This window comes from Alligator mississippiensis, chromosome 1 (assembly GCF_030867095.1).
Source record: "Alligator mississippiensis isolate rAllMis1 chromosome 1, rAllMis1, whole genome shotgun sequence".
Classification (NCBI taxonomy): Eukaryota; Metazoa; Chordata; order Crocodylia; family Alligatoridae; genus Alligator; species Alligator mississippiensis.
In genome coordinates this window covers 482,677,085-482,689,625 of record NC_081824.1, presented here as the reverse complement: position 1 = coordinate 482,689,625, position 12,541 = coordinate 482,677,085, and the positions used below count along the sequence as shown (strand labels likewise).

General features: G+C 52.2%; 3 protein-coding genes across 3 annotated transcripts; all 3 read right to left on the bottom strand.

The window, feature by feature from the left end:
• Positions 1-1,089: 1,089 nt before the first annotated feature.
• Positions 1,090-4,590, bottom strand: LOC102559263 (hemoglobin subunit beta). Its single transcript, XM_006272068.4, has 5 exons — positions 4,307-4,590; positions 3,881-4,041; positions 3,252-3,497; positions 2,952-3,174; positions 1,090-1,326 (listed from the first exon to the last, which is right to left on the bottom strand). Exons 3-5 carry the CDS (start codon positions 3,341-3,343, stop codon positions 1,198-1,200), a joined length of 444 nt encoding a protein of 147 aa, XP_006272130.1. The 5' UTR covers positions 3,344-3,497; positions 3,881-4,041; positions 4,307-4,590; the 3' UTR covers positions 1,090-1,197.
• Positions 4,591-5,574: 984 nt separating this feature from the next.
• LOC132243239 (hemoglobin subunit beta-like) lies at positions 5,575-7,017 on the bottom strand. The gene is made up of 3 exons (XM_014605417.2): positions 6,862-7,017; positions 6,524-6,746; positions 5,575-5,817 (listed from the first exon to the last, which is right to left on the bottom strand). The coding sequence occupies exons 1-3, from the start codon at positions 6,951-6,953 to the stop codon at positions 5,689-5,691; spliced, it is 444 nt and encodes a 147-aa protein (XP_014460903.2). The 5' UTR covers positions 6,954-7,017; the 3' UTR covers positions 5,575-5,688.
• A 3,476-nt stretch (positions 7,018-10,493) lies between these two features.
• On the bottom strand, positions 10,494-12,185 carry LOC102576565 (hemoglobin subunit beta-like). Its single transcript, XM_014606761.3, is given in 3 exon segments — positions 10,494-10,622; positions 11,751-11,973; positions 12,094-12,185. Coding segments are annotated over 3 exon segments (444 nt in total).
• Between the last annotated feature and the right edge of the window lie 356 nt (positions 12,186-12,541).

Sequence of the window (12,541 nt, the reverse complement as noted above, 5' to 3'; positions counted from 1 at the left end):
ACCTGCATGATACACTATGGCCATGGGAGGCCGTAGGATTTTGAAGAGGGGGTGCACACGGTGAGATGCATCGTCCCCTGGAACACAACACACATTTTTCTCCAGTTAAAGGGAAACTAGAAGCTTTACCAATACAGCAGCATTATATTATCCAGTTTAAGATCAAAGTCAAAACAAATATAACTACTGGCATGTGCACTAATTTGCTAGAGTGTATATAAAATTAACCCCCCCCCCCAAACTCCACAACTAATAAGGCAAAAAAATAGTCAAAAAAGATCATCTCATTAGTCCTGTAGTCATTACAGTTAACTGAGCATCTCTTTTTCTGATTCAGAAAACAAACTCATGCCTTCTTGAGCATCTGGGCAGTGCCTTCAATCCTTCATTGTCGGTCATTTCTAAGCCTGAGTTAGTATGACAACACCTGAGTAAAAGTTTTAGTTTGAACTAAAAACACTCCCCAGGGCTATAAAATGAATGTATAAAATGAATGAGATTACCAGGCATGGCTAAATCACAAAAAAGGGTAGTGTGAATGGTGCAACATCAAGACCAATAGAAAGGGAAGAGGGTCATTAACACCTGTGCAGTGGAGAGATTAGCAGGAAATAGGGAGATGCCAATGAGCCATGAAGTCAAGCAACTCTCTTATCGCTGCCTGTCTAGAAATGCTGGTACCCTTCCCAGGGATGTAGATTGTAGCTGTGTTGGTCTAAAGACATAGGCAGACAAGATTCTTTGGGTAAATCTGATATCTTTTATTAGACCAACTCAAATTGTTGGAAAAAATCTTCTTAGCAAGCTTTCGGGTATAAATACCCTTCATCAGGTTGAGGAAGCATCTATACCCTTCCCAGGTACCCTTCCCAGGCAGTTGTTTTTCAAGTTTGGGTGATGTAGGAAGGAAAGGGGGTGTGACTGCACCAGCACACAGCTTTCCATGGGCCCACACCTCCCATCTCTGCCACCCTTAGGAAACTAGGAGCCCACTCAGGAGACATCTTGCAGCCCCTTGCTCCTGCTCTTTCAGCAAACTTTGGCTCCCTCCTGCCCCGAATAACCCACAGAGACCTGGAGAGATGTTACTAATTGCAATGGATAATATTTATTTGATGGGTACAGCCCATCAAAATGCAAGGGGCCCTGTTGAGAAAGGAGCTGTGCCTGGGAGGAGGTCGGATGCCTCCGGTTGGTTTAGTGGTACTCGGAGGCCAGCGCATGGGTCACCTCTTGCACCAGCTTCCGGAAAGCACCGTGGCAGGAAGGGGAAAATTCCCGGGGCTGGTGAGCGGCCAGGACGTTGATGATGATGTCTCCCAGGAGCTGAAAGAGAGATGGGAGCAATCACACCTGTGGGTCAGCGCGGATCGGCACCCCCGCATCACTGTGTTCAGAGATTGGCACTAGGGGCAGGAGCTCGGGTGCTCCCGAAAGGAGGTCCCCGCGGGTCTCGGGGCAGACAGAGCCTGGAGTCTGAGGCTTTGTAGGGCCTGAGACCTGACTGGGGATGTACAGGAATATTTCCCCTTGTAACTGCAGCTTATTCCCCTTTTCACTCTGAACACCGAAGCAAGGCATGTGAGGACCGGCTGCAGGGAAGTGGAGAGGAGAGAAGCTCTCAGGCTCAGCCAGCACATGTAGGATGCCATCTGGGCCACAGAGGCTGGGATAATGGCCCCCTAGCCATCTCCTGGCCCTCTTCTTTGGCTCTCTGGAGCATATATGAACAACCCTTGTAGCAGCAGGACTCTGGCCTCTGTGGTGCCCTACTTTCCCTGTGGCTGGGTCAGGTGTTATGCCTTGTGCTTGTGCCTGATGGTCGTTTTGCTAAGAGGTTGGACACTGGTTTTGTGTGGGCTGGCTTGGACAGGGCTGATCCTGCCTCTGGCAGTGGTTTGGATGAGAGGTGACCGCCAGCCCCATTGCTCTCTGTTTCCCCAGGAGGTCACATCTAGTGCAATCCCCTGCTCCAAGCAGGACCAGCCCCAACTACATCATCCCAGCCACAGCTTTGTCTACTCAGGTTGTCAAAACCTCCAAGGATGGAGATGCTACAACCTCTCTGGGGAACCTGTTCCAATGCTTTTTTACCTTCCTAGAGAGTTTTTCCTAATATCCAACCTCAACTTCCCTTGCTGCAGCCTGAGCCCATTGCTCCTTGTCCTGTCATCTGCCACCACTGAGACCAGCCCAGCTCCATCCTCTTTGCAGCCCCCCTGCAGGGAGGTGAAGGCTGCTATTCAATCCCCCTCTGTCTTCTCTTCCGCAGACTAAATCAGCTCATTTCCCTCCATCTCTCTTCACAAGTCCCCAAACCATTTTCCTTGCCCTCTGGACCCATTTTCCTTGCCTTGGACTCTCTCCAATTTGTCTGCAGAACGGGGGCTCAAAACTGGACACCGTCCCTGTGACAACGCCCCCTCCAAATGACCCTGACAAATTCCCCTGTGAACCCTCATGGTGCTGCAGGGAGCTGCTCTCTGTTATCCACGGGTGTACCAGTGACTCTCCAGTCCCTGTCCCATCCTTTCTCCTTCCATCCCATTTCTCCTGGCATACTTTCCCATCCCCACACACTTGCATGACTTAAATCACCTCCCTGCCATCACCCCCTGCCTTTCCCTTCACTTTCCCTACCCGGCTCCACTCCATCCTCCTGCTTCCCATCACTCTCTGCACATCCTAGACTCTCTGCATCACCCCTGAGGCTGCAATCTTAGGGATGCTCCACTCTGCACCCCCCCCATACCATTGGGGTGCCTTGGATATGCCATGATCCCCCTCCAGCACCCCAGCTTCCCTCTGCTTGCTTACCTTAAACATGCCTCTCCATTCCCTGCCCCAAACCAGGGTCCCTGTAGAGTCAATCCCAAAGCTCAGACCCATTGCCAGTTTTAGAGGATGCACGGCCCGTCTATAGCTGGACTGGATGGGTGAACCTCACTCACCCGGAAGCTTTCGGGGTCCACGTGCAGCTTGTCACAGTGCAGCTTGCTCAGGTTGGAGAACTGGGCATGGACGTTGTCCAGGTTCTTCACAGCCTCCCCTAAGGAGGTGAGCACCTTCTTGCCATGGGCACGCACTTTGGGGTTGTTTATGATGGCGGTAGGGCTGGAGAGGTTCCCGAAGTGAAGAAAAAACTTCTTGGTCCAGGGGTAGACGATCAGCAGCCTAGAAAGAGGGAGACACAAGCAGAGCCCCCACCCTCGAGCTCCCCATCTCCGGGGATCGTGGAAGGGATGCCCTACCTGGCAAGGGCATCAGCCCCGCATTCGGCTACGTCGATCTTGCGCCAAAGATTGGTAATCAGCCTTTTCTCTTCTGCTGTCCAGCGCCCCATGGTGAGGAGCGAGCTGGTTGTTTTGGAGCTGCAGCTGCATAAGGGACCGGTTGCTCAGCCCAAATCCCCCCCCGCCCTCGGCACTTAGGGCACGATAAACTCCACTTCTAATCAGTCGCCAGGGCCCTGGGTCGTGTCTGGGGAGGGATCCGTGCTGCAGGGGAGGAGATAGTGGTTTTGGATGCATTCCCCCCTGCAAGGAGCTCCTTCGCTCCCTGCTGTTTGCTTGCAGAAGCAGCTCTGGCCTCTGGTTCCTTGACAGTACAGGGCTGAATGCATCCATGCCAGGCCTCAGCTGCCTGGCAGCCAGTATTTCCTTCTCCTCCAAGGCTAGCAATTGGGTCATGAGCCCACAGCACAGACAGGGCCCAGATATTCCCACTTTGCAATCTCCCTATGCTTCAGTTACGCTGCTCACACCTCCACCCCCGCTGCCGCCCTCTGCCTCCCACCTCTCAGCCACTCATCCTGCACTCGCTATCCCATCCCCTCCAAAACCGATCTCTGCCACAAGAACCATCAGAATATTTTTCTTACCTACACCACGAATCTCCTGAGCTGTCCCTCGTGAATGACTGAAAACAACCCAGGTGCATTGCTCGCCTTGAGGCCTTTGGGGTCCACAGAAAGCTTCTCCTGGTATCACTTGTGCAGGGCAGTGATGTAGCCCTTGATGCCATCCAGGCTTTCCAGCTTCCCTGAAAGAAGAGAGCACCTTTTTGCCATAGTCACAGACCATGGTGGGTTTTGGCCACAGTGGGGTTGCAGAAGTCACCAAAGCTAGCAACATCCCTCTGGGCCCAGGGGGAGTTGATCAAACATCTGGACCAGAAGCCTGTGTCCAGGGGTGGATGATCACAGCCTGGTTTTCAACCTGTGGTCCCAGGACTCCTGGGGGTCTGCAAACTAGGTGTAAAGGGTATGAATACAATCAATCAAAAGCATGTGAATACCCACACTTACCACTCAAAGGAGTCTGCACCTCCATTTGAAAGCTTTTAAGGCTCTGCAAATGCCCTCAAAAAGGTGGATAACTATTGGCCTAGAAAGTGGCAGATGCAAGCAGAAATGCAGGCAAGCTGAAGGCATCATCCCCCAAGAGGCGGCAGCTTCCCCAGAAAGCACCAGCTCCTGAAATGCTCCAGGCTAAAGGCCTCAGCACTGCCTCTGGACACATCAGCCTTGCTCCACAGGCCAGTAAAGAGCCACTTCTCTTCCCTGGACCCTTGCAGCATGGTAAAAAATAAGGGGCAGGCTTGGGGTGTCAGCCGTGTAAGGAACCCATAGCCAAATACCCCCTTGGGGACTCAGATACGCTAACCCCAGCTCCTCCTAATCTTTGGTAACAGGTTTTGAGTCTTTTCTAGGAAGGGACCCTGGCTGCATGGGAGGAGATAGCATACTTGGATGCAGTGCAGGGGTAAGGAGCCCCTATCCTCCACGATTTATCACAGGCGCAGCTGTTATACCCGTTAGCCTACAGACACGGTTGTGAATGCAGGCAGACTCGCTTTGAGCCCCCAGCTCTTTTCACCACCAGTTATTAACATTATGATGCTAATTGGGAGACCCCTGTGAGACTAGGCACCAGGGGATCATCCCCCTAGCATGGAGAATGGCTTCTGGATGTCTTTGCATCTGCCTTCATCAGGAGGTGCTGTTTCTGCAGTAGCCGTGCAATGTACGCTTTTTTCCGGCCTTGGGGGAGAGCACACCAACTCCCTGCGCAGTGCAAGTGTCCGTGTCTTGCAGCTCCGGTGCTGAGCTTGTGATATGAGTAGGTTTTGTAGGGTAAAACCGGGGGGAGAAGCTGAATGCCCCTCAACCTGCTAAATACCTTTTAGAGCATGCTCATATCCCAACACCCATTTGGAGGGAGAGCAGGGGGTGGCAGAGGGTCTCTTAGCTTCCTCCGGAGGGAAGGATGGTGAGAGGGGATAGACCTGTTATGTGTGACTGAAACAGCAGGTCCATGCACAAAGCTGCTGTCTGCTGGGCTGTTTTTCGATGCCCCCTTTAGCTGCCTTTTTGCTTCTATGAGCAGCGTGTGTTTGCATGTGTGTGTGTATCCCCACACGTGTTCCCATGTGCTTTCAGCAGTGACGGGTCTGAATCTTCCCTCCCGCTGTCTTGGGGAATGAGTGCAACATTCAGGCTGCCCAGGACCCTCATGCACACCAACCCTCTCCCAGTTCCTCCCACCACCCACAAACACCCAGAGACTCATCACAGATGGTTATGCATGGGTTTTATTTGATGATTACAGCCCAGTGGAGCCCACAGAGCACCCAGCGGTGCCCAGGAGGAAGCAGCATCTTTTTGTCGTGTGCTTCCCTCCGGCACGTTTAGTGGTATTCAGCAGCCAAGGCAGCAGCCACCTGGCGCACCAGCTTCTGGAAGGCGGCGTGGCACTCCATACTGAAGTCTTCGGGGTGGTGGGCAGCCAGGACAATGATGATGATGTCGCCCAGGAGCTGGGAGGAGAAGGAGGAGAAAAGAGCCCGGAGTCAGCCCAAATTTGCAACCTCCAGCCCCACACGTTGCAGAGGTTAGCCCTGGGGGAAGAGGCCCAGCAGTCCTGGGGAGGAGCTCACAGAGCCCAAAGTGGGGGTTGATGCCACCAGCTGAATTCAGCACGTTTCCTCGGGAGGAAGGGAACCTGCGTCCACTTTCCTCTTTCTAAAATCAAGCCAGCGCAAGCTCCAAAGCACGGCATGATGGTGGACATCTCCTCTCTGATCCTTTCCCACCTGGTTTCACTCCCCTCGTCTGCTTTTGCTTTACTTCCTGACAGAGCTTGCATTAACTGCATTGCACCCCTACCCCCTTCCTCCCTCTTCTCCTCCTACCTCTCCACCTTGGGCTGCTCTCTTCATTCTCTGTTCAGCTGCCTTCATGGATATTTCCATCTCCACGCACTCTGCACACTCTGATTACTCTGAACAAAACTTCCTTCAGACGTGCTTTGCCTCCTGTCATCTCCTGCCTCTGGCTGAACTGCCCCAAGTCTCCTGGCCACCTACCTGGAACATACCTTCCCCCCCTGAAAGGGAGTCCCTGTCTCAGGGGGCACCAGGAGGTATTTCATGTGCATTTCTTAATTAATTACCAGCTCCCTGAATGATCTCTCATGAATGCCCGTCCATCCTAGCCTGCAAGCAAGCCATGCACACCGCTCACCTTGAAGTTCTCGGGATCCACATGAAACTTCTCGCAGTGCAGCTTGCTCAGGTTGGCGAAGTGGCCCTTGATGTTGTCCAGGTGCTTCACGGCTTCCCCAAAGGAGGCCAGCACCTTCTTGCCATGTTCCTGGACTTTTGAATTGTGCAAGATGTCGTGGGCATTGCACAGTTTACCAAAATGTTCAAAATACCTCCTCTTCCAGGGGTAGACAATCAGCATCCTAGGCAGAGGGAGACACAAGCAGAGACACAAACCTGGTAAATGCCACATCCCTGTGGAGGCAGCAGCTTCCCCAGGAGGTGCCAGCTCAGCTCATGTCCTGGGTCTGGACTTACCTGCTGAGGGCGTCAGCGCCGCATTGGGCCACATCGACCTTGGCCCACAGGTCAACAATGTATTCCTTCTCGTGGGCATTGAAGGATGCCATAGTGAGGAGTCCTGGAGTTGTCTTAGAGCATCAGCTGAGTAAGGAACCCGAAGCTGAGGCCAAGCACCTTTCAGGGCTTTTTATCCAGTAATCTGGCCCCTCCTAACCTCAGGCGGCCTGAAGATTGGTCATGTTTTGGGGAGGGCTGCAGCCAAGTGGGAGGAGAAACCATTCTTGGACCGTGGCCAGGTGGAAAGAGAGCTGCTCCTTCCCTGTTTGTTCTCAGAACAGCTCGTGGCCCCAGCGAGTGCTAACATGCTCCTTTGGGCTCAGGCACAGGTGCTACCCCCACCACCCCAACCTCGCTGGACTCAACTTTCAACTACTTCTCTTGTTCATTCCTCTTCACATGCAAGTATCAGAGGAAGACAGGAGCACAGAGTCACTGCCATTTGTGGCTGCAGCTGTATAGGCACAGCTAGGGGAGACCAAGAGCAGCAAAGGATTTGTACAGTAGGAGGTGACTGTACAAATGGTGCAAAAATGGTTGGGGGCTGGGGCACATGACTGGTGAGGAGAGGCTGAGGGAACTGGGCTGATTTAGCTTGCAGAAGGGAAGACTGAGGGGGATTGAATAGCAGCCTTCACCTCCCTGCAGGGTGTTTGCTAAGAGGTTGGAGCTGGACTGGTTTCCGTGGTGGCAGATCCAGGGATCCTGGTTTTCTCTGATTTTAAAAACAAAACAAAACAACCAGAGACCCAATTTTTGGTTAAAAAAAGGAACTCCGAATTCACATGTTTCCATGATTAAAATGAAACACCACTATATGTATATCTATAAATTAGTGGTGGTTCATTTAAATCTAGGAAAAATGTGGATTTAGGGTTACTTCTTTTTAAACAAAAATTGCAGATTTTATTTTTTTTCAAAACTGAGAAAACCAGGATCCCTGCACATGACAGGACAAGGATCAATGTGCTCAAGTTGCAGCAAGGGAAGTTGAGGTTGGTTATTAGGGAAAATTTTCTCCAGAGGAGGGTAGTAAGGCACTGATACAGGCTACCCAGAGAGGTCATGGACTCTCCCTCCTTGCAGGTTTTAAAGACAAATCCTTGGCTGGGATGATGTAGTTGGGGCTGGTCCTGCTTGGAGCCGGGGGTTGGACTAGATGGGACTTTGTTCTCTGGGTGCTGTCAGTTCATCACTCCCTATAGATTTCATAGATTTCATAGACATTAGGGCTGGAAGGGACCTCGGAAGATCATCGAGTCCAGCCCCCCGCCCAAAGGGCAGGAAGTCAGCTGGGGTCATAGGATCCCAGCAAGATAAGCATCTAGTTTCATCTTGAAGGTGTTTAATGAAGGCGCTTGAACCACCTCCGGCGGCAGGCTGTTCCAGACCTTGGGGGCTCGGACAGTAAAGAAATTCTTCCTTATGTCCAGCCTGAAATGATCTTGTAGTAGTTTGTGATCATTCGACCTCGTCATCCCTTGGGGCGCTCTGGTGAACAAATGTTCCCCCAGATACTGGTGGTCACCCCTGATAAACTTGTAGGTGGCCATCAGATCACCCCTGAGTCTGCGCTTTTCCAGGCTAAAGAGCCCCAGGGCTCTCAGCCTGTCATCGTAGGGTCTGCTTCCCTGACCTCTGATCATGCGCGTGGCTCTTCTCTGGACTCTCTCAAGCTTCTCCACAGCCTTTTTGAATTGTGGAGCCCAAAACTGGACGCAGTACTCCAGCTGTGGCCTCACTAAGGCCGAGTACAGGGGGAGAATGACGTCCCGGGATTTGCTTGAGAAGCATCTATGGATGCAAGCCAGCGTTTTGGTTGCTTTACTAGCCACCACATTGCATTGCAGGCTCATGTTCATCTTGTGGTCAATGATGACCCCCAAGTCTCTTTCTTCCTTAGTGCTAGCCAACATAGCACTGCCGAGCCTATAAGGATGCTGCGGGGTTTTTTTCCCAAGGTGGAGAACCTTGCATTTATCGGCATTGAACACCATCAGATTCTCGTCCGCCCATTTGCTGAGCCTGTCCAGGTCAGCCTGGATCATCCGCCTGTCTTCTGGTGTGGATGCTTTGCCCCAAAGTTTGGTGTCATCGGCGAACTTGGCCAGTCCGCTTCTGACTCCAGTGTCCACATCGTTAATGAAGATGTTGAACAGTATGGGTCCAAGGACAGAGCCCTGGGGGACCCCACTGGTCACAGGACACCACGATGAGTGACTTCCATCAATTAATACCCTCTGGGTCTGACCCCGGAGCCAATTTTCCAGCCAGTGGATCGTGGACGACCCAAGGCGACAATTGGCCAGTTTCTCCAAGAGGCAATCATGGGACACCAGATCAAAGGCTTTTTTGAAGTCAAGATATATGACATCAACCTCTTCTCCCTTGTCCAGGTGATAGGTCACCTGGTCGTAGAAGGAAATGAGAATGGTCAAGCATGACCTACCCGCAACAAACCCGTGCTGGCTATCCCTCAAGATGTTGGCGTCGGCCAGTCCATTAAGGATGGCCGCTTTAATAAACTTTTCTAAGATCTTCCCCGGGATAGAAGTCAGGCTGATGGGCCTATAGTGGGCCGGATCCACTTTCCTCCCTTTCTTGAAGATAGGCACCACATTGGCCTTCTTCCAGTATTCAGGCACGACACCAGAGCGCCAAGAGTTTTCAAAGATCCGTGCTAGAGGCTGGGCTATGATGCTCGCCAGCTCCTTGAGCACCCTGGGGTGAAGATTGTGAGGGCCGGCTGACTTGAAGGTATCCAGCTTCTCAAGATGTTCCTTCAGAAAGTCAGCATTAATGGAGGGCAGGGGATCACCCTCACCCGGACTTCCCGGCCCTGTAGCGGGCTATGGAAAAGCCCAGCTGAAGAGGAAGGCTCCCAGGTTCCTCAGCCCCAGGCTCCGTTAGAGGTCCTGTGCCTTTATTCCTTTGCACCCAGGGGCTCCTTTTTGGATCCCATGCTCCCCGGGTCTGTTGGGATGATGGCAGTACAAACTCCCCTTCATGCCAATGTGCCCTGAATCTTTCAGCCCTTTTTCTGGGCCTGTTTCTTGGGCCCCTTTGCACGTCTTGGCAGTGTTTAATGTGTGTGTGGGGTGAAGGGGATGAGGGTATGGGGCATGGAGGTATGTGCTGCAAAGTAGAGAGAATTCCCCCTCCCTCGCCCGCACAGGTATCACAGGTATAACTGGTGCTGAGCACCCCAGTCCTATCATAACAGGAGGGAAGGGCATGGATGAGGTGTTTTTTCTCTTGCCAGGGGTCTCTGCTCTAAGGCTGGAGGAGTTAGGTATGGGTGGACCAATGATTTAAGACTGCCTACCTCTTTTCCAAAGTGGAGAAAGGATGCTTTGCCTGTTCCTAGCACAACTGACTCCTATTTGAGCTCCAGCTCAAACCCCACAGCTCCAGTCTCCTCCTCCACTACCACCCTGGCTGTCCCAAGCACCCAGAGAGATAGGAGACTCATAACAGATTATCATAAACTGGTGTTTATTCAATTATTACAACCCATCAGAAACCAGGGGGCACCAACAAGACTCAGAAGGAAGCAGTATCTCTTCATCCCATGCTTCCCTCTGGCTGGTTTAGTGGTACTCAGAGGACAGAGCTTCAACCACTGCCCTCACCTGCTTCTGGTAGGCAGCGTGGACCTCCACAGTGAAGTTGTGGGGGTAGTGGGCAGCCAGGCTTAGTACGATGATGTCTCCCAGGAGCTGGAGTGGGAGTTGGAAAAAAGAATAGCCCTGACTCAGTCAGTCCTGGCGACAAGTGAGTGCTTGGAGTGTGAGTTTCTGTGCAAATGAATGGGGAAGGTCCCACTAACTGAATTAAGCACATTTCCTCAGAGGGGAAGTAAATTTGTCCCCATCCCAATCCCCGGACCCAGGCAGTTCACACCCCAAAGCTGGCACCATATTGCCTCACCACAGGGAAATCAAGTTCCTGCTGGCAACAGGCCCGCTACCAAGAGGGATCTCCCCGGGCCAGAGATGGTAAATAGATTTCCCTTCAGCCTCCTTTCACCCCACTTCAGCTCCCTTTTCATTCCCTTTCCAGGAAAGGGGTCAAGTCCTGGAAATCCTCACCTCAGAAATGGGGTTTAGGGTGGGTTTTACATGGTAGTTTCCCAAGGTGACCCCAGGAAATCCCAAGGTGGATGTAGAGCACATTAACGCCAGGGATTATCTAGCTAGTGGTGAAGCCGGCAGCTGCTCTGTGGCTTTGTCAGAGCTAGACACAGGCCAGCAGGACCCTCAGCAGCCAGACCCTCCCCAGGGATGCCTGAACTTCAGAGATCAGCTCGGTTTCCTACATGACAGAGCCTGGTGTCCCCATCTCCTCATCCCTCTCCAGTCCTTCCCCTTCTCCCGTCCTTCACTAACCCCCTCTCCTGTTCCCTGCCCAGAGACTGCTTTCACTTTGCTTTCACAGAAGTCCCTGCTGCACCTGTTTTAACTTCTTGCTCACCCTCCCTGCTGCCTTCCCCTTTCTACCTGACTCCTCCACCCCTCTCTCAGCCTCTGCTTACCTTGTTGTCTTTCCTACTGCACCTTCTCCCCCGCTTCAGAGGCTCTGTCCCATGATATTCACCATGCACACTCCCTATGTTCTGCTTACTCTGAATGCACCTTCCCCAGCTGCTCTCTGCCTCACTCTCAGCTATCTTAACCCTCCTGTCCACTCATCTTCAACCACCTTTCCACCCCAAACAGAGGTCCCTGTCTCAGGAGATATGAGGAGGTGTATGATACCTAGGCTAAGTTGATTTACCGGCTCCCTAGAGCCATTTCTTTCCAATTCCCATCCATGCACCCTGAAGGCAAGCCATAAGCATCCCTCACCTTGAAGTTCTTGGGGTCCACGTGCAGCTTCTCACAGTGCAGCTTGCTCAGGGTGGCAAAGGGGTCCTAGATGTTATCCAGGTGCTTCACAACTTCCCCAAATGCATGGAGCACTTTCTTGCCCTGAGACTTGACTTGTAGATTGTGGATGATGGCCTGGGCATCATGGATGTTAACAAAGTGATGGAAATATCTCCGGGTCCAAGGGTAGACCATCAACAGCCTAGAGAGAACAAGTGAGAAGCATAGGCTTAACGAAGGCAACATCTCTGGTGGGAGTGGCGGGAGGCAGAAGCTTCATCAGGAGGTGCTAACTCTGCTCGTGCCCTGGGTCTGGACCTACCTGATGAGGGAATCAGAACAAATGTTCTCCACATCAGCCTGGCCCCACAGGCTGGTGATGAGCTCCTTCTCGTGGTCACTGAAGTGAATCATGGGACTAAATGAAGGGATAGGCTTGGAGCATCAGCTGCGTAAGGAACCCATAGTTGCACCCAAGTGGCTCTTGGAGGCTTTTATGCACTAGTTTTGGCCCCTTCTTAGCTCAGGCAGCCTGGGCATTTGGCAAACAAAAAGGAGATATCATATTTGGAACACATGCAGGTGTAAAGGGACCTAGTCCTCTCCTGCTTATTCTCAGAACTGCTTTTACCCCCAGCAAGTGGTAACGTGCTCTTCTGAACTTACCCAGACACACTTCCCACACCCTAAGACTCCCATTACTCAGTGTTTCTTCTTCATACCCAGGTCTCAACAAAAGAAAGGAGTCACTACCCTTTGCAATATAACCC

Coding starts and splice junctions, on each gene's coding strand:
- LOC102559263 (XM_006272068.4), bottom strand. CDS start 3,343: ATGGGGCGCTGGACAGCAGAAGAGAAAAGGCTGATTACCAATCTTTGG. Junction 3,175..3,251: donor GGGGCTGATGCCCTTGCCAG/GTAGGGCATCCC, acceptor CCCTCTTTCTAG/GCTGCTGATCGTCTACCCCT. Junction 1,327..2,951: donor TGGACCCCGAAAGCTTCCGG/GTGAGTGAGGTT, acceptor TCTCTCTTTCAG/CTCCTGGGAGACATCATCAT.
- LOC132243239 (XM_014605417.2), bottom strand. CDS start 6,953: ATGGCATCCTTCAATGCCCACGAGAAGGAATACATTGTTGACCTGTGG. Junction 6,747..6,861: donor GGCGCTGACGCCCTCAGCAG/GTAAGTCCAGAC, acceptor CCCTCTGCCTAG/GATGCTGATTGTCTACCCCT. Junction 5,818..6,523: donor TGGATCCCGAGAACTTCAAG/GTGAGCGGTGTG, acceptor TTCTCCTCCCAG/CTCCTGGGCGACATCATCAT.